At 44.9% G+C, this 23,268-nt stretch overlaps 1 protein-coding gene across 1 annotated transcript in view; it reads right to left on the bottom strand.

Annotated features, from left to right (window-relative positions):
* Positions 1-22,760, bottom strand: part of neurl1aa (neuralized E3 ubiquitin protein ligase 1Aa) — a 34,697-nt gene extending 11,937 nt beyond the window's left edge. Inside the window, exons 1-3 of the mRNA XM_070828184.1 lie at positions 22,594-22,760; positions 12,261-12,511; positions 11,661-11,982 (exon numbers count right to left, since the gene is read on the bottom strand). Coding sequence (XP_070684285.1) covers positions 11,661-11,982; positions 12,261-12,511; positions 22,594-22,627 — 607 coding nt within the window. The 5' untranslated portion in view covers positions 22,628-22,760. The remainder of the gene's footprint in view (positions 1-11,660; positions 11,983-12,260; positions 12,512-22,593) is intronic.
* Positions 22,761-23,268: the final 508 nt, after the last annotated feature.

Genomic DNA, 23,268 nt, shown 5'->3' on the forward strand with positions numbered 1-23,268 from the left:
CCTAAATCCACCTCAGTGTCTAATGTGGCTAATACTGGTCCTGGTAATAAAATGTAGAAGGTATGAGCAAAGCATGCAAACTGCTCTGACGTTGCACTGCTCTGTTGCTCTGCTGCAAAAACATCTAGTCTTCATGTCCTCTCACCATCTGAGGAAGTGACGACTACTGTGTGTGACATGTTTTTTCTCTGGACCGCTTTCTTAACGAGTCGAATCGATGGCGGCTGTACCGACTTCAGACTTGGAACTTGTGAGTTTTATGTTGTTTCGCTGTTTATTTGGCAGGTTAGTCTGAACTTGGTATTAGCGTGAACCACAGCGGGAGTGGCGATCGCCCCAGGGAGGAGAAAGGAGAGAGAGCCGGGATACGAGCTGAGCTAACCTGCTGGTACCTGGCTAGTATCTGGCCAGGCTGCTCCTAGTTAACGTACAGTCGCTGGAGGGTCGAATGGCAATGAAAAACTCCAGAGTGTTTGTATCCACATGTTTTCAGGGGCGAAAAGATGCTTCATTTCAACGCTCTGGATCAAGCTACATTTAGAGCATTTAGAGCCAAACAGTAACTTTACATAACTCTTCGTTTCTATGCCAAAGAACATTGAGGAGGACATAACTGAAAGAAACACTTGAAATGGGACTTTGGAGTGTGAAAAAATAAAATCTAGGGGGGCAGTGGCTCCTCTAACTTCACTCAGTTTGGCAAATTTTGAGACATTTCGATCGATGCCAAAGTATTCTGTTTGAACACCCAGCTGAATGTAAGCACGTGCCTCAGCCGCATCCAAAGACAATGGCTGACATCACGCTAGGAATGTGTTAAACTGAACCAGAGACAACAGTGATCTCCTCGGTGTCTGATCTCCTTCCACTGACATGTCTGATTTTCTGTATCGTCACTGGAGTACCGTCTGATGAGCCCTTGTACGCTGTAAAGCTCAGACAAAATCGCCGCTTCCTCAAAGTCATGTCAGCTGTCAATTAATGTCAATTAATGTTAGCTGCGGAGCGTGACGCTCTGTGATTAATGTTTAATAGAACTAAGGCCCTGTGATTGTGCTAACTGAGTTTTCAGAGAGGCACAAAGTGGAGAGGACAGTGCCTTTGGTGCACAGGGCAGCTTCTAGACACTGCTAATCAACCATTAAACACCTCTCCGCTCAAAAGTGTGCAGCAGTTAACTGTAAGTCCCCGAGGCAAGCTGAAGATGACTAGCACGCCAGCTCGGATTTCATCTACTATTTCCTCTGCTATCAATTCCCCCCCGATGGACTCTCAGCCGCCATGAAAACCTCTCGCCAGAGCTTAAGAGGACAGGCTGTGGAAATGAACAGAGCTTGTCAACGTATGGCTGTTAAGTTGTAATTGAACAGCTCAATCTGCCATAGTCCATTTCCTGATTTTATGCCATTTCCTCAGACAGAGAGCAATTTGCTGAAGGCAGGTCTTTAATGAAGTAGAGAAACCTTAATGTGGCGAGCCTCAATTCTGCACTCTGATTATTAGGGAAGGCCTCTTCTTGGCCATAGTGAGGTGCTGACTGCTCAACCACATACAGATTGTGATGCGAAATTGTGTGTGTGTGTGTGTGTGTGTGTGTCTTCTGGAGCCGATCACTCCATTCTAAATGGGATTACGATGGGACAGACTTTGTTGCAAGACCTCCGGGACATGCAGGGGGGGGGACCGGAGCTGCAGAGAGGATGATGACATGTCTCAGGGGATAACAACGGACAGGAGACAGAACGGAGAGGAGAGGTAAATCCGGGAAGGGAGGGATGGCTGCCCGTGACAATGCTGGATTTATGTTGAAAGGAGTGTGCAGAGACTTCCAAAGAACCACAAATCATCCGGCTGTCTCTGTGTGTGCCACTCCGACTCTAACTCAAACGCAGAGTGTGTGAACATAAACTCATACACACGGTAAATTGATTCCTCTAAAAAATATAGCCCTTTATCAACCATTTTCAAAAAGCTTCTCCGAGGGTTTACGTTCCTTTTTATACCCTCGCTCTGTTCCTCTTCCTCTCTCACTTTTCAAAGAGCAGTCATTTCAAACCCATATTGGCTCGTGTGCCATGTATTCTTCTTTTGGCTTCTTTATTCATCAAAGGCTGGTGAGACGAAGGCGCTGCTATACTTTATGTGCTGCATAAGCTTGCTGTTAGCTCGGAGGACAGAAAGAGGAATGAACTGACTGTAGAACATTTACCGTGCATTTGAAAAAAAGCTTTTGTGCGTGTGTGTTTGCGTGCTAAACGTGTGTGTGTGTGTGTGTGTGTGTGTGTATCTGCGTCTGTTTGTGACCTCACCAGCTGCTGCTCGCTAATCGTGGTGCACCTGCGTTTTTTAGCTGATACAATCCCTTTGTCCTATTGGTCCCTTTCAAATCCACCACTCACAGATGCTCTCTTTAATTGGCTGAAGCCAGAAATTTGCACTTTGAAAGCAGGATAAACCAGTGTGAGAGTGTGTGTGTGTGTGTGTGTGTGTGTGTGAGTGTGTGTGTGTGTGTGTGTGTGTGTGTGTGTGTGTGTGTGTGTGTGAGTGTGAGTGTGTGAGTGTGTGTGTGTGTGTGTGTGTGTGTGTGTGTCATGTAGGAAGACGGTGTAATGGGGCCATGGGAGATGCAGCTGCTGACACTGTGAGCCTGGAGGGGTTGGGGAAGAAGGGGATTCATCACGTTCACCTGATTCTTTTGATTGAATTGAAACCAAATGTAGGAGCACCTGTTGGGCTGAACCATTTATGAATTCATGCAGGGGAGCATGGAAGTCATGGGTCAGCTCTTTCATTGGACTTTTTAAAAATGGACACCCATTTGGCTCGCTTTCCCCCCAGTTCCTCCTTGGAGTGTTTTTTCATTAGAATAATTAAGCACCTGTTGGGCTAATCCATCGAAAATAACAACAAGGGGGGGGGCGGCGATGGGAGGAAGAATGGCACCGTGTCTATTTTGGCCTGCACGGCCATTGGCTCACGCTGTAAATGTTTTTGATTAGGGAATAGCCGCAAAGCAGGTTAGCTAATGCTGTGCATGGGGAGGTGGATAGAGGCAGAGGCTGGCTTAGTGGCTTTGCTAGCCTGAGCAGACGGAACGTGCCAGGGGTTTGAGGCAGTGTTGGCGAGGGGGGGGAGCGGGGAGGGGGGAGGATTTACTCTGTCTCACGCGCACAATTTATCTCACAGGGCTTATCTTTATCCATAGTTTCGGGACGGTTTCATCTGATGTCAGCAGAGGTGAAGAGAAAGCTGGAACCGGGCAGAGAAAATGAAAAGAGGAGAGGAGAGGAGAGGATCTGCTATGAAGGTAGAGAGGAATGGGAACAGATAAAGCACAGAGTCCGGGACAACACAGGGTCTTTGAGGGAGAAAGAGACAGCATATAGCTCAGTGACTGACCCGGGGATTAAGAAACACAAACTGACCAGCCAAGCGTGTGAGAGACCAAGATATAAAACAGCTAAGTTAAAGAAAAAAGGGGGTAGTTAAAGAGAGAGATGGAGTCAGAGGGGTCTTTGTGCTTGATGTTTGGGATGTTCTTTATTCCCTGGCTCTGGCCCAATCCCCACTCCCTGATCGGGCAGGGCGGCTTTGAACCCGGGGCACAAAGGCCCAGCCTCCCAGAGCGACACATGGCCATAACAAAGAGCCAGGCAAAACGCCCGGTAAGTCACAAAAGCCCTGTCCCTTAGGTCATCGGCAGAATTCAGCATGTGCCACCCCTTCTCTGCCAATCAGCATGCCAAGACCTCAGCGTTAATAACTTCCATCATTGGGTTCTTAAATTAAAGCCTCTCTGTTTTAGTCCTCTGCTCAAGCATGGAGGGAGGCTGATATTAGACTAATTATTTATTACTGGGATAAGACTGACACATGCGCCTCCATGTCTTTGCCTTCATATTTCTATAAAACTGTTTCAACAAAGTCATATTTTTACAGTAACAATGGATCAAGTGACGTATGTGGAAGTTGTCACTTGTAGTGATGAATGCAGAATCATCACCCGACTCTTCAGCCCTCTTCAGCTCCAACAGCATTTCTATCGTGGCGCTCGACTTTTCCCTCTCGTTTCAGGCCTCTTGTGTGTTTCCCTCCCCTGTGATTGCTTCCACCTGTGCCCCCCCTCCCTGGTGTACATATTGTCTGCGTCTTGCCCTGTCCTGTGCCAGATCGTCTTGTGCCTTCGTGTCAGGCGTTCCAGCATCCTATCCCATCAATGCACCTTCAGAGTGTCAGAGTCTGGTCAGGTTTGTAGTTTTCACTAAGTATGTTTTGGATTACGTCTGTTTTCGGTGCCTTGTCTTTGTTGATCTTGCTCAACAATAATTTGCATCTTTTACCATCTGTTTACTTTCCTGTCGAGCATTTCAGTCAGTGATTCTGGTCGTAACAGAAATGTTATAAGACAGCGACAACAATGGCGTTTGCAATTTAAACCAGGTAGTCGTCATGTGAACGGGGCCGGATTTTTACAAAAGGACCGCTCAGGTAATACCGCTACTGTTCAGCTTTGCTTTTCTGACCAAATGAGTTTGGATAACCTCCAGGTTTGTTTAAAACCTGTATGATTGTCTGCCTGCTCGTGTTTCTTGTCCCATTGGACCTCTTTGTATTGATGTTGTTGTTCCAAAACCTCAGTGCTTAACTGAACTAGTGCAGTGTTTTCATTACCAATAGGGAAGGTGGCCAAGTCTAAGAAAATATGAGCCAAGTTGTAATAAACTGTAATAAATGTATGAATAGTAGCATAATCACAGTATGTGTGACCAGACGCGCTGACGGTCGTCCACTTGGTTGAACTGTGCCATAAAGGAACATTCTTAAACCCTGTGACTCCTGTTGTCATTCTGCCTCAGTCTAAATGTGTACAGACGGGGCACAGTGAATATGGTGTTGATTCCCCTGGCGCTGCTTTAGAGGGCGAGCAGTATTCGATGACTGGATGTTTCAGAAGATTCTCACTGAACATCACGCTTTGAACTATGGGTAAAATAACTTCTTTTGAGCACGGAAAAGACAGAGTAGAGGAAAAACACTCAACTCTACATAAATCTTGATGAGTTACCGCTTGTTCACTTCGCCCGTTGGATTTCTAACTATTGATACAGTTCAAAATGGAATTATTTTCCTAATGGCTTGTGATCTGTCTCTTTGAAGGCGAAATGATTGTTCAAGAGTGTCCAGCCAAGATACAGTCATTTAAAACTGATTCCAAATGCCAAATCATACGAATCCAGTTTGTTCCTCTTTGCCTTTTGAGCTCTCGAACCAACTAGCATCATAAATTATACGTAGCAAACTTCAGCCAAGAAACACAATGTTGTTGCATTTGCTCTGCTTGATGTCTGGAGGTCTTTACAACACAAAAGCCACTACATTTCCTAAATGAGAACAAAAAAAGGCAGATTTACACCAGCTTTTCTGCTTTGTGTATTTTTGTTGGAGGGTCTGTCTGAAGCATCAGGATTTGTGAGTGCTGCTATTAAGTGGGAGGCTGAGTCCTGCCAAGGCAAACACCAGTGCCAATCAAGTGCTCGCAATAATCAAATCATCATTTCACTGAAAGCAATCGCTTTCTCCCAGAAGTATGGGAACCGCGGTCTGTCTCCCCCTCTCTGAGCTGGATAGCACAACAAATGTTCCTAAAACACTTCTGTCATTCCAGATGACTTCATGTCAGAGGAGCCTTAGGAGTGAAGCCAAACGCAGTAAGTGACCTAAAATGCAAAAACAGAAGTATTTCAAGAGTTCTGAGAAATTCCGTTTTTAAAATCTTTGTATTGTGGCTTGTGGCTATATATTTTTTTTATTACACAACTCTAGAATCCAGTTTGTTCCTCTGAACACTTTGGACTTTTATAATTAGGGCTGGCTTTAAAATGTGTTTAATCTCATCCCCTTGCAAAGTTCTAGTTAGATATTCAGTGAGTGTTTCATGATTTTTGGTCTCTGTCTAGCTGTGGGCTGGAGAAAACATTTCCAACTGACGTGGGAAGGGAAAAGCAAACTGAACTACACTCATCAGCGTCTCTTTATTCTCCCTCGTCACTCACACACTCCTGTTCTCTCAACCCGTCGAACCGACTTTACGCCAACAAGCTGAGGCTAACATCATATTTACATGTGTGCCAAAACCAGAACAACTAGTTTAATCCAAATTTGACATGTCATTAATACCTTAATACGATAATGCTCTACCGGCTGTTCTGATCGAGTTGCTAGTCGTGCATAATAATCAAGTCTGAGAGGGTTTATAAATGGAATGTTGCGTTCTTATTTGCTCCATGTATATAACAGTAATCAGATTCCCTTCATTTACTTGTCCTTTGCACTGAGTCCAGTTAAAATGTACTTTTGTTGGTATCAAGCCTCAACAGAATCAGCGCTAAATGCTGCCGGACAAGGCCTCCATTTTATGTTGGCATCTAGAAAAACTGTACTTTATCACTGTCACTTACACCTGTGAAATCAGTGCAGGTAAACCTCTTAGCCCATGCAGGCGTCGGAGCTGCTCTTCGACCAAACCAGCAGGAAAGCACGGCAAGAACACACGAGAGACGCCGTTTCTATCAGAGATGACACCCTTCACTTTGCCTTACCAACACTGACACGCTGTGAAACGTTCAAACGGGGCGACCCGGCCTCCCGAGCTGACGCGCTGTCAGAGATAAGCCAACTCTTCTGACACGTCTTGTGAAAGACGTAAACAGAGCTGCCTCCATCCATCAAGCCTTCACACCTTGTTTGACTCTCACCGAAGCGCTTCAGGTTCCGGGATTTGTTTCCCTTCCACCTAGCACACGTCTGTCATCCTCACGCAAAAAGCACATTTCTACAATCAATGGTGATTAGTCCTGCAAAATAAACAAGGAGTGGTCACAGAAAAGCCAGGAGGATACTGTGGTGCGCCCCTTGAGCGTCAGCTAAACCTGTATCACATCTTCTGGTTAAAAGCAATGTTTCGAATGTTCTCTCATTACTGCGGCTGCTCTGCCAATCATCTTGAGTGACAGCATACATTGTCACTCCCTGATGGCGCAATGGGACCTCATTCTCTGGTCAAGAGCTACCGTGTAATTCGATCCATCACCTCAGGCCAATCTTTCATGACACTGCAGATGTCAGAAGCTCTTTAGTGCTTCGTCCACAGAGTGTAAATGCTGTTGTCCTGATGAAATACAGAGATAGCCTCTCTTCCAGGACACTGGGTTTTGTATGAACTAAATTGACTGTTTTGCCTCTTTGGGGTGACAGCTAGATTGGCCAACTCCTTCTCTGAGTCACCCTGGTTGAGAGGTGTTAGCAGCCTCGAGGCTTTGCAATCAGACTTTATTCTCTTGTCCTTCAGGGAAGTCCCACTCAGGGCCCCTCTTGATTAAAGCTCCACTGTGACTGACTCATACAATCTGAGTCCTGCTGGCTTCACAACAGCTGGGATTGCTCAGCTACTCAGTCTCCTTCACGATGTCAAGTAAAATTCTGCTGTGTGCCTGTGTGTGTGTGTGTGTGTGTACATGAGAGTGACAGCTAACCTTAGGAACAGGGACATGGGTATATATTAAACAACCTTTTCTGGCTTGTTGGATTTCACGCCTATAGGGAAAGCTTCATTCTGCTGGGAAAGATTATCCTGCCAAACCTCCGCAATATTGTATTTGCTCAGCTCAAGGCCAGGTGCAGTCAATCATCTGCTACCTCAGGCACCAAGTAGAGACTTCATCACATGCTACACCTTTTCTCTGTGGCAGCAAGCTTAAAAATATGAATGTGGTCAAGGATGCTTTTTGTTAATCGAGCCACTGTGGATGTTCCATCATTTTTTCTGTCTCAGCTTCATTAGCAGGCTGGAACGTTGGAAAAGAAATCTTAATTTGCTGTCATCGTGCCCACGGAGGTGTGAACCACAAAGTCAGCCCTGCCCCCCTTGTTCCCCCCTTGCATGATGCATCCCCCACGTGATACAGTACGGCTCCGATTTCCATCTTTCTACATCAAAGACGTTCCAGATGTCACCCGGGGTTGTCTTTTAGCTTTCCTACTCCTGTGCTGACCTCAAAACGGCCCGAGGACGCTGAACAGATGATAAATCTCAAGACACAAAGGCACATGCAAGATGCTGCTCTGAACATGTAGACATTTTAATTGGTTAAATTAAAGCAGCTATAGTCAATATGGGCGGTAGATCAGACCAGCATCGCATCGTCAAGAGCCAAGTGCCAGGGTGACGCAAGACGGCAGAAACTGTTGAGGTGAGATTAGCCAAAACTTCTGTGATTTCACTCTTTCACACTCAGATTTGAGGCTTATAGGATATATGAATATTCACTGTCTGCATTGTAAATAGCTAAAGCATGCTAGTCACAGTTACTACGGATGGATAGCCAGGTTGAGAGGGAGTCTGCTGGAGGACACTCACACAGTACAGCATCATCAGACCGTTGTGCTGTTGCTTCATGTGAATGGGGACACTGAAGGAGCATGACGGCTCCGATCTTCACCTAATTTCTCTAAGTGTCACCAATGCTCAGGTTCAAGCAAGGTTGCAAAATGAATCATCTATAAAACAATTGTTTGATACGAAATAAATGCCTGCAAATTCATTAATCTGAACGCTCGTCAAATTGTTTTAACGTCTATAGAATCTTCTTCATTCCATCGCCCAGAAAGGGGCACGGCCTTGGCGTTTTCTGAAGTGCCTGTGTGTGCCAGTCTGGTCAATAGAAGGAAACTATGGAGCACATGACTACTGTATTGCATGTGAAAGTGGATTTTAATCATCAGCTGCAACTACCTGATTTCCCACTGTAGAAGGCCCCTGTTCCGAGTGAAAAAGCTCAGACAAACAAACGAGTGTTTAGCAGTAAAAGAGCCAGACATTGTTTTTCATCGGGTGGACACGAAAATCCAAAAATCCAACTCCAAATAAATGCCGGTGCTAATTGCTCTGCTGTCCCAAAGCAAATGCAAAACAAACTTTGTGTTCCCATATACTTATTGTGAGGATTAAAACAACCAAATCATGCTGTCTGTTTTTAGTAAGTCCACTGATGTCATTCTCAAATCCCTCTTTCAGAAACTACATTTTTATGTCTGGGCTGTGGGAAGCTGTGTTAAAGGACAAAAAAAGGATCAAATTAATTTTCTGTGGGTTGTAAGCACAGGAGGTGGAAACACTGAGGCCTGATTTCCACTTGTCTAACCATCAGTCACGATAAAGCGACGCACCAAGCTAAGAGTCAATGAAAAAACCTACCCCACATGTATACTGACACTGAGCACAAAAATACACACGACCCGTTAAAATACAATGGGTGACATGAAATGAGCAACATAATGCAACAGCTGGAAGGAGAAACATACTGTATAGAGTGGTATGGAGACAGGCAGAGTGGCTGATTTGAATAGACAGTGGAAAGGGCTTTTGAAGGTGTGTGCAAGTGTTTGTGTGTGGCACTATCCCTGCTGAATAGAGACACCAGAGACACTAACAGAGGCCCCATGCTGATTTACATTATGAAAGGGCTACATACACAAGCTGTACAAAATGTCTCTGGGTGAGAAACTTAATCCACCGTAGAATTTTAATTCAATCTTTATGTAGCGAGGATTATAGTATTTCCAAGGAGGCACATGAATAATCTCACTCACTGCTGGAAAATGCTGAAATGGAGAGAATCTAAATGTTATTGATCCTAGAGGCGGAATGTGGCCATCACAGCAGCAAAAGATAGAGGTGTAGGCCGGGACGAGTTTGGAGATTATGAATGAGAATGTGATAACGGTTTAAATTAAAGTAAAAAAGGAATTAAAGATAAAATGTCCACAATTGAAACAACCTTTCCCAGCAACAGCTAAAGCAAAATTTGTACCGAGATGGCTATTTAGGTACTGGAAGATTTAGAAGAGGCTGAAAAAAAACAACAGCTCCTCAAATGCCAGATAAAATAAGGAGTGAAAGCGAGGGAAAGGCCTCAGATGTGAAAGCCTGAGGGCTTATCCAAGGATGGGAAAAGGTTCACGGAGCATTGCACACAGAACCGGGATGGACAGAGCTGACACCATTGGCCACGCAGCGTCACAAAGGGCCCTGTCTAGTCTAGATGATGCATTTCTATCTCGACCCTCGGTAGCGCTCCGCCCCTCTGAGCAGGCCCCTGTTTGTGGGGGCAGATGTCAGTCAGTTGGCCCCCTGGGGAAGAGCAGCGCTGCTCTGTAGGCAGCGCTGCATGTGGCGTGACTGTAAAAAGACAGTGGAAATGACTTAAGTAGGGCTAAGGAGAGGCCTGGTTTTTGATTGAGGTGGTGCTTGGAGCAGCGTTTCAATGGGGTCAGACATCTCAGAAAGATGCATTACAGAGACTTTAAACAGTGCGAGCCTCGGGGTGGTAAGGCCGACTGGTGGGCCTCCGCTATGTGATGTCTGAACCATTCTCGACATGGTCCCTCTCAGATTAAGTTTTTCATTCATCTGAAAACAGTAATTTACAGGGACAGACTGCGTTGGATATGGCGACAGGACTTTGAGTTATGAAGCATACGTGCCACTGGTCATCAAGGGAAAGGCAAATACAGAGAGGGGAGACCAGAGAATATGGGTTCCCACAATACTCAATACACTAAACATCCACATTCACCCGGCAGCCTGGAGATACCAGTGTCAATCATCACTGTAAAATCAAATGTGCTATCTATGGGACATGTGAGCCCTGGTCTATTTTTACACAGCCGAAGGGATGACAGCACTGACTCTCCAGGGAAAAGAAATATGTGCATACATTCTGTCACATCAAAGCCTGAGCACACTATCCTGTGCTATGCTTTTTCGGTATGTATGTTAAGCTACCTAGCATACCTTGATAATGCACACTGGCATTGGTCCGCCCCCCCCCTGCTGTTTTTGGGTAAACATAGGGGCCAAATATTGGTCAGATATAGATAGTCTTTGTTCATTGTTATTCCGTTACTTCATGGAAGGCTTTACTGTACACAAAGACAGGAAGGGTAACCCCTGGAAAGGATGTGTTTATAGTAAACATGAGGACACAAGAAAACTTCTGACGTCATCTAGAAGTACCTAAACACCTCATGGCTTTGAAAAACCCTGCTAAAGACAAAATAGTGGCGACATAGGAGGCAAATGATCACAGCTGCCAATAGACTGTGGGCATTCACCGAGACACCCTTGTTCCCCGACTTAGTTTGGTGATAAGTTATGCACCGTGTGAGCATAACATTCACCAAAATATTCCAACAGCTCCAATAGATGTGGCTAGTGTGGCTCTAGGGGTTGTGCTAACTTTGTTATGCATAAATACTGGGGAGAGGGGAAAGCAGTTGGCCTGGCTGTCCACAGGTGACACTATCTGACTGCCAGCACCTCTACAGCTCACTAATTAACACATTTATGTGCTGTCCTATTTCTTGGCCAGGGACAGTGACTTGCTGGAGTCTGATTGTCACCCTGAGTTTGCCAGGTAACCAGTGGACACTGCACCCAAGAAACAGCTATTATATTATATTATATTTTATTATATTTCTATAACCCCCTTTTCATTTCACTTTCTATTAATCACTTAATGAAATTTGGGCCTCAGAGGGTCTGGCTTCCTGGGGCAGTTTGTGATTCAACTCTTGTGCTACTTTTTTTACATCCATTTTACCTAGCAGCTGGACTCCGCGGGTCAGACCATAAACATCGATGATGGCCCAGAGGGGCTCAGCTGTGCGGACTCCGCTGAAGAACAGCATGGGACTGGACTCGTTAATGCGGTAGAAGACTCTGCCCTTCTTGTCAACCCAAAAGGCAATAATGCTGCCCTCGTTGGCAAACTCCTCCGGCAAGGCCTTGGCCCAGAAGCCGCTCTGGGACACCAGGTCGGGGCAGGCGTACTTGGGCAGGTTTTCTGGGTTTATCCTGGAGGGGTCTTTGGAGGTGAAGCCCAGACGCAGTGCCCCACTCCAGCAGCACTGCTTTTTAGTAATCTGAGGAGAAGAGAACCAAATGTGGCTTCATTTGTATTATTTTCACAATCTTTGATAGTTCCCTAGAAATGTGATAGAAATAGTACACACTGCCTTTTAACACGAGATTGTAAATCACCCCCCAACTCTTAACTTCTACATAATTTCTCGACGTGGTTTTTATCCCAATGCAGACAGTGTAGTAGAGTCTCCATCAGATAAAAACAGTACAAGAGTTTGACAGTTAAAAAGCTCCCAGACTTTTAGGAGCTCAAGTGCTCCACTCTGACATAAAATACCTTGAGGCGAACTTGTTCATACAGCGCTACGGGCCTGTTGCAGAAAGTGATCGCGTTGCAGAAGCTGGCCTGCCTCTTGACTGTCTTCTGGGCAAGGTCCATGACGATCTGTGATCCCTTGGTGTTTGGATGGAAGAGAAGTGGGCTGACGGGAAGGGACCCGCCAACGCTGCCACACTGGATGGGCAGGCACCTCTTGGGTTTGTGGTGACATCTGTGTGACGTGGATGGGAACGGACCACTGATGGAGTCTGAGACAGAGAGAAGCAAAGCACAGAGAGTTAAGCCTCAGTGTTAAACAAGAACGGCCTAAATGACCCTTAAAAGCAGGAGGTGAGGTTTAGTTGTAATCAGTGAAAATCTGATGAAAATACATCACAGAAAATAACGTCAGCTATTGCGACATAATAGATTTCGGAGTTCTTGTGTTTCTTTGTTGATTATTTGTGAGCAACTGAGCAATAAGCTAATCAGCCTTAATCACACTGGATGAAGAGCAAATCTCCAGGTCAAGATTGCAACACACATCCAAGAAAGAAACGATGCTCTTCAGTTATTCACATACTGAGCCGCTCCAGACAAGCGGCCCTTTAATAAAGCCAATGGATGTGATAAGATGGACCGAGGGGCCAGTCTGTTGGGCATCTAGACGTTCTTAGCAGAAGCCATGCGGTGGCTGGCAAATTAAGACACTGAGACATTATTCTTGTATAAAAACAGTGGCCTCATAAATACTAACTGACCACATCACTCCATCACAAGCTCCTAATAAGACTAAATATCACATATCACACTGTGTCATGTGATTCGTCCCAAAGCCCAGCAGGTCTATGGCTGCTTGCCAAGAATCAAGAAGACTTGCAGAGGAAGGCTCGACTGACTTGACAATTAGATGCATAGGCGGTAAATGTGTCCGATTGGACACGTCTGGGTGAGAACCCCTGAAAGGGCACGACCAGAGCACTTCAACAGCCACTAAAATTTCCTTGAGCTGGCAAACTGGTATGCTGCCAGATTAAAATTGCTAAATTAGTATGATGGAGCTGAACTAGGCCGAATGGCTTTGATGGAGAATCCTAAAAATGTCACCATCTGATACTCCTTTACTACGTTATATATCATCATTCTGGGATGTTAAATGATTCCAGACGAGTCAGTATTGTGTTTGAATGTTCCAGTATTTTGCGGAGGAGAACATTTCTGTTTTTGATGTGTCCAATTCTCTAAACTTTGTCAAGGCTACTTTTCTGTCCGCTTGAACATCTCACCTGCATATTTAGTATCCAGCAGGGGTTTACTTGTTGGCCCAGAAAGTAATAATGCTAGCTACGGCAGTTGTGATTGCAGGTTCAGAGATCCCGTTCTTGACTCAAAGCACTGCATGTCTCCCAGCTGTGATGCATTATGGACTATTCAAGCTACTGTCAGTGGAGAAATTGCTTTGCCTGTCTAGGTTTGATTTATTGCTCCCTTTATGATTTACTGCATAGAAAGAAACCCCATCTCTTCAAATGTGAGGGATTGATACATCAGCATAAACATCAGTAAAGCCTGATGTTTACCCTGATGTTTCAGATACTTGATTGTTTTTTTCCCCAATCAAACTCCATTCAGCTAAGCAGCAAACATTTGCAGCACCAAATGTTTGGCCACCTATCTATGGGAATACAGAAATCTTTGACTATCAATCAATAACATGTATTTCTGCTTCTAACTGTGTTACAGTGTATTAGAGAATACTTCTGCTCTATGGCTGAGTGTTTGCTTACAAAAGTACATGGCTGTAATTGAAAATGTCAGAGCAGAATGATAGTTTATGTTCAGTTTATGGGGCTCTGAGCTCCCATTACTGACCGTCATAATCTCAGAGGACTGTTTGACAAACAAACAGATGAAGGCTAACACCATGAGAGCAGCAGATGTCCTGTGAAGTCCTGATAAGACCGTCCAGCTAGTCCTTAAAAACACGCTTTGTGTTCCCTCTCTCTTTGTCTCCCTCTTGTCTGTGTTTATCCAGTAATGACCCTGCCCGTTTTTCAGCCCGTAAGCGTGTCTACTGTTCAATCTGGCCCCAATGTACGAGCGTCGTTAAGGTCTTTTGTCTTAGGCAGAGCCACAGGAGAGCACTTTTTGAATGTGCTGCACATGGTCCTGGGCAGATTGAGCTGAATGCATTAGCGGGCTGCAGAGAGGCGCAGCTGCTGTACAGAGACATGGGCTATGTGTGAATTCATGTTCCTTAGCAACCTCTTGCATCTAAAGGTCTCGATCGGTGCTCTCTTACATCAGCTCGGATACAACAGATGCCTTCTGTTTACTCAGACGCAGCAATATGATATTTATAGTTTTAGATTCTAGCTTTTTGAGGCTCAGCGTGTGCTTTCAGTTCAAACAAAGAGGAAATATAAGTTTACAAAGTGACTTAACAAGGCTAACGGCTGTATACAGCATCTAAAGTCCGTGGTAACAACAAAGAGTTTCACCAAAGAAAACCCAAAAATGGGTGCACATAAATTGGATAGAGCTCCATACAAGGTTTATGTAGTAAAATCCTCTGCTGTTAGTGGACAGACTTTAGATGGTGTGTGCACACAACAGATGCCAGCGTGAGCCATGTTAGCCACACAGGTTAAACACAAACACCGGCCGGTAACTTTCACTTTCTCTAATATATGTGTGTGTGTGTGTATATACACACACACACACACACACACACACACACACACACACACACACACACACACACACACACTCATCGTAGGCTCTCACACATTCCAGTCAAGTTGCGGCATTACCAATCCAATCTGGTCTTCGACTACATCAAACCGGTTTGAACATCTTCCCAGACAAACCTCCTCTACATCTTCACTAACAATACATCCATGAACACTCAACAGCTGTGGAGGTATCTGTGTTTCTAGGTCAATGGAAGGATATACGTACCCTGGAACAAACAGGTGGACTACTGAGCTACACTGGATGGGATTCAGGTGTCTTTACGTGGTTTGTGACATTTTGACCATTTTATGTGCGATTTCTATGTTTGATCCCAGTTACAGTAGGAACAGCTTTACTGTCACTCTCAACCTCATCTCCAGCTGCAGCAGGAAGGCGTTTTCAGCAAAAACTCTAAAAAAAACCCAACTGTACCCTTCCGGACCAGCACCAACAGACAAAGATAGCAACTCCCCCAGTGGACACAGAGCTAAATGGAGAGAGAATATTGAACATGAATTAATCGGTCCAACATGTTTGCCACAACACCTTTAAAATGTTTTAATATGTCGGTGTTATGTGTACAGAATGTGTCAAATTCATTCGTACTGATTTAGCTCTTTTGATAACTTCTTTCTCTGAGGTTAATTGTGTAGTCATCCACAGCTTAAAGCTGGCTTGCAAGTGCAGGTGAAAATCATAGCTTGTGTGATAACTTCCTTAGGGAGAATAAACTTCCTGGTTGTATATCATCTTCTTTAAGGTACCCTTTAGCAAGACTCCAACACCAACACCATCCCATATGGTGTTTTGCTGAAGGCTGCAGTCCGTCTGAGTATGTTGCAGCCAATATGAGCCAAGCTTTGTACTAAACTTTGTAAAATTTGGGACGCATAGTCTTTTAATGGGTGACACTACGGGAAAACATTTTGTCCACATAGCGGCTCCCAAGTTTAAACTTCAGTGTGTGCTCTTAAACCCAGTGTTGCAGTTTTGAGTTATTAGATGGACCACAACAGCCTCGAGCCTAATGACTGGTCTCAGTCCTCCAATTACCTCAGCACCACGAATCCTGGAGTGCGCTCATGTCCACAGAGCCCGAGATGTGACCTCTTGATGTAAAAGGCTTGAAAAGGGCTGCTGTTAACATCAATTTGACAGCCCCCCCCCCCAACTCTTAAAAACCTCCGTCTGTGCACACAACTTTCTGCATGCCTTATCTGGGAAATGCAGTTTTAACAGCCTTGCAGGAGCCATTTGCTAAAGGTCAAGGATGTCTTATTATGAACAAACAGGGTGAAAAGCTTGTATTCCTCTGCCCTGGAGTGTAGAGGTCTTTATCCCACTAATAATGACACGCACACACACACTGAGCTGAAATCCCTCATCACAATACACAGGCTTGTGTGCGGCTAATACCTGTCATACGCCAATGAACATCTCTGTGGAGCAGTAAGCTAATCTCTCACCAGGTCATTTGGCTGACGGAGAGGTGAGCTATGTATGTGTGTTCTCAGTGAGTGTTTATCTACAGTTGTGTAGTCGTTACTCACTGACCATCAACTAAGTGGTTTACCATGTAAATAGGTTTTTGTAATTGGGGGGAAAAAAAACAATTCAAATATTTGCTCAGTATCTAGTCAGCAAATGATTTCCTGGTTGTGGGGAACAACCGTAAAAGCTGTTCTCCCAAGGCTCCTCTGTTCTGTGATCTGAACTTTGTCTCTCTATTGTCCCACCCCTGTGTGTCCATATATACTGAAACAAACCTTCACTGGTATTTGCAAACATTGATCCAGATGGCCACCATATATAACCATATGCCTAATTTTAGCACAGTGGAAACATGATGAGTGTGTAGCGTTCAGTCACAGCAGCAGAGCTTATGAAGCACAGGTAGTCCACAGGCTGGCCGCTCCCTGTAGCTATGTAAAGACCAGCTTAACACTCATCCAAGGAGATTTTAGAGAAAACACAGGCACACGCACACACGCACACACACACACACACACATGCATGTAGACAAGGGCAAGCATGTAGACTAGTGTTGAATGTAACATAAAATAAAAAAAATTCTTACAGTACATGCTTGCATGAAACCGTTATTGTTAATGTACCGCCGTACCAAAGCAGTCTGTTAGGAAAATATATTTTGCATTGTTCCTTTTGGCTGCTGTGCCTCTCTTTGAATAATGGGCAAAATTAGCAGCTTAGGAGAGATAAATGCAGGAGTTTCCTCTTTTCCAAAGGTTACCAATGTAAAATGTTACTCTTCCTGCTCAACTTCTTCATTTGATTTTGCCCTGCGTAGATCTCTTGACAGTGTCATTTACAACACCGCTAACAAGCCTGGAGGGCAATGACAAGCAACATCTTAATGATGTTTACATAGCAGCGTCTGAATGATGTATTCAATCCCACTGACTCATGACAAAATGGCGTTTCGGCCCGATGAAACACCAACAGTGAAATGAATCACGCAATAATAGCAACCATTAATCACACATTATCATTTGGGCACGGACGGTTTAAAATACAACTTGCAGCGTACGCACGGCGCCTGCCTACAGTGTCATGTAGCTCACAGGGTATTACTTTTCCTGCTCTTACTCATCTCAAAAGACACAGGCCAAGTGTGTGAAACCCAATCCACTGCATGTGGCTCAATGACAGGGAGACTACTGCTGCAGCCGTGCTAGTAACTGTACCTGCAGCTGCTATTCTACCTGGGGACGCTCATTACAGACTCATCACTCATTATGCTGGTGGTAACCAAAGGGCTTGACCTGTTGCTTGACAACATCATGACAAACCTATTGGTTTTGTGTTGATGCATTGCTAGATGACTTGTGCCCATGGTAATGTTGCATGCTGGGGGATTTCCACACTGACGCCGGTTAGAGCAGCATCAGGTGATCCTGGAATTCGTCCATTTACATTAGTTGCCGTTTGGTGGCAGCTTTTAAGCTTCATAGCAGCTTACTTTGTCTTTGTGTTTGCCGATTTCATCTGTTGTCAGTCACAGATGTCTCCTTTCTGCTCGCAATGATAAAATGTTTGCCAAAAGCGAAGCGAACTTCAAGTCCAACGTTTCCACAGAGTGTGTCCCTCTGCTTTGCTCTGCGTCGTTGGAACATATATTACCTCTGCTGCAGAGGCCACCTCAGTAGCTGGAGCCGTCTGTGGAAACACTTCATTTGTTTCATGCATTTCTTGTTGCTACGTTTCATGGATGTAGCCAGGTATCTTGCTGAGTAAGAAGGCGACGTCCCCGTCCACTCTCATGACTCCAAGTTCTGATTGCCTCGGTTGTTGCCCAAAGAATCGGCTGTCAATGAGGACAAAATCAGACCTATTTGAGTCACTTAGATGGTGCTTATGGTAAGTGTTTGCTTTAAAGCACATCGATGGATCAGTCTGAATGTTTTTCTGCTTACCTAAGCATGTCAACTGTAGTGTAAAAAAAAAGTGAAATCAATCGTGAAAAACATCAACTGCATTTTCCTCGAAAGTCTCGTGGTGGCTCTTCACGTTTCTTGTTTTCACCAACCGACAGCACAAAACTAAAAGCTTCATCTTACGATGATCTAAACCCTACATGAGATGTCACCTCTCGCCCTGAGTTGTTGTTTTGGGCGTTTCTCACTGTTTTCTGATGTTTTACAGACCACAAGAATAATCAGGAACATAACCAGCAGAATAAGAATGAAAGTAATTGTCAGTTGCCGCCCCGGACATTGATGATTTATTGACTTATTGATTATAACTATTGCTGTCTTTTACTTGCTCTAGCTCTGCTATCTGACTTCAAGTTCAACTCAACTGCAACTCAAACAACTTTATCGACCTCTTGGGAAAAACGGTCTCACAGACAGTTAAAACAAACGATACAGACCTGATTATAAAACATAATAAATACATTAAATGCTTATGAGCAGTGGCAGCTAACTACTAAAGGAATATCCCTGTTTCAAGTTTCTTGCCCTGCGCTTACACTATTGTTGAGACACTCTGCTATCAATAATTCACACTGCGATGACCAGGCAGTGAAAGGTGAGACAGCAGAGATGATGAGGGCTGGCTGACGTCATCCACTATGGCCCACTAGTCCTCCCGCTGCTGCTGCATTCTCTTCACGAGCAGGATTACACAACTGTAATCAATAAGTAATAATATCGCCCAGCCACGTACAATGGAGCACAATGTAATCCAGTGATGGCTCTCTGGCAGTGAAAGAGAGCAGGCTGGTGGAGAGGCGTAATGATATGCAGTGTGTATTGACTGAAAGCAGGCAAGATGCTATTCAGTACTGGCTGGAAGTCATTATGTGGGCGCTGCCTTGAAGGTGACCGGTCATGAGGATGAGGATGAAAAGGCTGGCTGCAGACATGCGCGCGCACACACACACACACACACACACATTTTGCATGCTAGTCGGACACATGACAAGGTTAGGGTTGCACAGGGGGATCTACCTCCTGCGCTGATGCAGGTGACAGACATAGGACACCCTGCCTTAAGTCAGGATTGGTAAGAATTAGATAGATGGCAACAAAAACATTTTCAATGATGGCTGCTTACATTGCCTTATTTGGCATTGACTAACCTGAGGCGTATTGCATGACATTTCTGAGATCCTAACTGATTCTAAGTTAAGAAACTTAACCCTGTTATATAGCAAACCTTTGGCAAACCCACTTTGCATGTGGACACTGAATTTAATTCATATGGTATGTAGCCAGACGCTCCATCAAATCAGCCTGTGCAGCCTCAGACGCTGGCCCACTTTCAGTCAATCGGGATTACAGGAGTGGAGCTCCCACACACTCAGCAGACTCAATTATGCAACCAACCCAGCAAACACTGTTTGGATGTGCTCTGGTGCTTCACACCTGAGAACAGCGGCCTGCCGAGGTGCAACTTTAGAAAGTATAATCTGTTCCTCAGTAAGTCGCACCTTTCTCACGCCTACATGTAAACAGTGAGTACAGGGGCAGCTTTATGGATGACAGATTTCAAGTTAGGAAGTTGAAGTTCTTTGCCAGCTGCATTTTCCCAAAAGCACAAGTCTGCAGGAAAGACATCACTGCAAGGGTTCAAATATGATATTCTGAAATTTTGCTTTGTCCTCTCAGTTCCAGACAGAAGGAGCAGAAACGCTTCCAATCAGTGGCTGTGGGTTACCATAGCAATACTTGTATCTTACAGTGAATTCAGTTTAGCCTGCTCTTCTTCCTAATGGGATTAACTGACTCTTACCCTTCGCTTGTAAACACAACTTTGCTTCTTCTGCAAGTTGTCAGACAGCTTTGTTGAACACTTGATTCTAACTTTATGAATAACTAGGCATGGTTATGAATAGGTGTCTGTTGTTACGGATGTTTCACTTCCACTCATGTCACTCTGCAGGAGGAGTGTTTGTTTGATGGTCAGATCACTCACAGTACTGTACTCTTTCATCCACTCTTTCATGATTCTTGCTCATTTCACTTTTATCGCACTATGAAATACTCTACGCACTAAGTATGAAACACTCTTTTAGTCTAATAATCCATTTCTGAATTACTGCAATATGTTACCTCATTAGTGCTGTAAGAAGCAGAATAAAGTACAGAAAGCTTGTTTGCAAAATATGTTGCAATAACAACCAGCTCACTGTGTACAGGAAAATGTTGGATGGCATTCAAGCAATTGACATGTATGTGAACAATGTGGCAAAATAAATAGGATTGTTGTAGGAATATTACACTAATGGCAAAATCATCGTCATGTGACTCCATGCACAGTGTGCTATAGCAGAGAAGAGACAGTTTCCAGGTGTGGGTTAAGCTGTTAAGGTCATTTTAACATTTTGACCTGTTAAAGTAGTAGAAACCTAAGTGTAATAAATAACGCTAATTGATGAGTCACTTCCTTTTAAATAGCCATATCACTGAGCCAGCGTGCATACACCATGTTGCCTATTGAAGACCAGAACCAACCCATTTAGCTACGTCATGGGCATCTGGCACGTACAACAACATAGACCGGACCAAAACAACTAAGTAACAACTGAATGGGCAAACTTGTCCGCATGAAAGGACGGCAGTTACCTGCGATGGCAAACTAGAAGATTTGACTGTGGAGGCGCTCTCATTTATTTACAAGGTTCCATCAGAACTGTGTGACAACAGCTCCAGTCTAACTTTACTCCTTATAGACCATACACCAAAATGGGGGGAAACATGGACCATTCACAGTGTTTATGCTCCACAGAGGTGGATTCCCTGTTGTATGTCCACTGGTGCAGAAGGAGCTCAGATCCTCGTCTTGTCAAACATAATACCAGAACTGTGTCTGAACCTTAACAAATTGGCCAAGCATTGGAGAATAAAATCAGTATCAGTTCTGAGGGATCCCCACGTCTTTTAACAACAGCAACAGCACGTACATGTGCAAGAGAAGGAGCTATAGCCTGCTCTTCCTGCTGTCTTAGTCTTGTCCCTTCTTTAACTAATTGGATTAATCTTGGGGCTTTAATTAGAACGATCATGCGGTCAAAAACAGAAGAGGCTGTAAGAACAAGGACTTGGCTTAACTCCCATACAAATCACTTCTATCTATCTATCTATCTATCTATCTATCTATCTATCTCAATAACATGCTATAAACATGGTATAGAAAAATAGTTTGCAATCCTACTGTTGGTTACGTTGATATCCTGAACTGCCAGCAGCCTATGTTTTTATAATGCTGCACAGAGAAAAGAAGGGGACTACCTTTAGTGTAAAAAGTGAAACCATAAGAGATGTTTCTATTTGTCATTGCAAGGCAACATCAAATAAGACACACAAGCCCTGAAGCTGGCCTACAGTTTGCTCACCGTTGACATCCACTGTTTATTACCTGACAGTAAAGCCCCTGGGAGCTCTCCAGTACACCTTTAAACCTACATGCTGCTGCACCCACATGCAAAACCTGAGGCCCTTTTGTTACTATTGGGGGGGGAATACACTTCAAGACCGAACCCAACTACCAAATGCTTAGCATTCTGCAATACAGTTGGCTGTTTTGTTGAAGCCTGAAATCGTCATGTGAGATGGATGCTTACTGTTGCCAGCCTGCAGGATAATGCAATAGAGAATCAAACTATCGATTTCCTTCGGCCCAGCTGCACACAGTGTGTGTGTGTGTGTGTGTGTGTGTATTAATGAGGGGGATCCACACCAAAGCACAGAGCAGAGCAGAGGGAAACCCCACAACTTTGCATCCATCACTGAGGCTGACACGTTCGCCCTCCCGAGCCCGCACAGCGGAGACAGTTTGGGGCACTTCAACGCTGTGGAGGAGGCGCTGACATCCTGTTTGTTTCTTCGCATTAATCAGAAGACAAGTGAACGCAGCTGCGCGTCTCGAGACCCCCCCATTCTAATTACCGGAGTGACGTAACTGTGACCAAAGAATAGGTTAGTAGCAATATGGTACCTGATAACAGAGCCAGTGCTGCGAGCCTAGCTGCCGCTCCTGAGACTCACACACACACACACACAGACCACTCTCTAACAACCACATGACCAAAAGTGGACCGAAACAATAGAGCTCATATTCTAATATGCAGCCAAACATATTTATTTCCTACCGTAAAAGGCATTTCTCGTTATCTGGCCACCCATTGCTGTGTCCCCGTAGAGTCCGCCTGTAGCCTCACAGATTACTCAGATGCTCTCGTCGCACAGCCCAGCGCTCGTGACATGATTGCACGTTCGCAAACCGAGGGCAGCCTTTAGCGTCTTTCCTCCGAGTGGATGCGAGCAGCGCAGACAGAGACCCACACCTTCTTCTGAAGAGCGCAGGGACGCATCCGTGAAGGCAACACCCCCCCCTCTCCTCCCTTCTCTCTCCATTCACGGAGCGCTCCCTCCGCCCCGGGTCCCACTCTCATGCCGGCATTTACATAAAAGGTGGAGACTGGAGGCTGAGCGCTTATTAACGCTGTCACTGCCGACACCGAGCCGCCACCACAAGGAGCATTATCGGAGAACATACAACATATACGGCCACGTACACTGTGTACAGGCTTTAAAATAAAGGAGATACAAGTGTGGGGCTAAGTATGGTGGCCACATTCTTTCCTTTCAGCACTCACTCCTCCACCGCACACACTTCCTTATGTGCCCCAGGCCCCTGGCAGACAGCCTGGGTGACCCCTCAGGGGTCTGGCCTCTGACTGAAGCTGTCATCACGTATCCATGGTGACCTCACAGCCCTCGGTCTCTCAGACACCGCTGGCCGCTGCTCGGGCCTGGAGCTGCGG

The sequence above is a fragment of the Pempheris klunzingeri genome, chromosome 3, assembly GCF_042242105.1.
Source record: "Pempheris klunzingeri isolate RE-2024b chromosome 3, fPemKlu1.hap1, whole genome shotgun sequence".
Lineage (NCBI taxonomy): Eukaryota > Metazoa > Chordata > Actinopteri > Acropomatiformes > Pempheridae > Pempheris > Pempheris klunzingeri.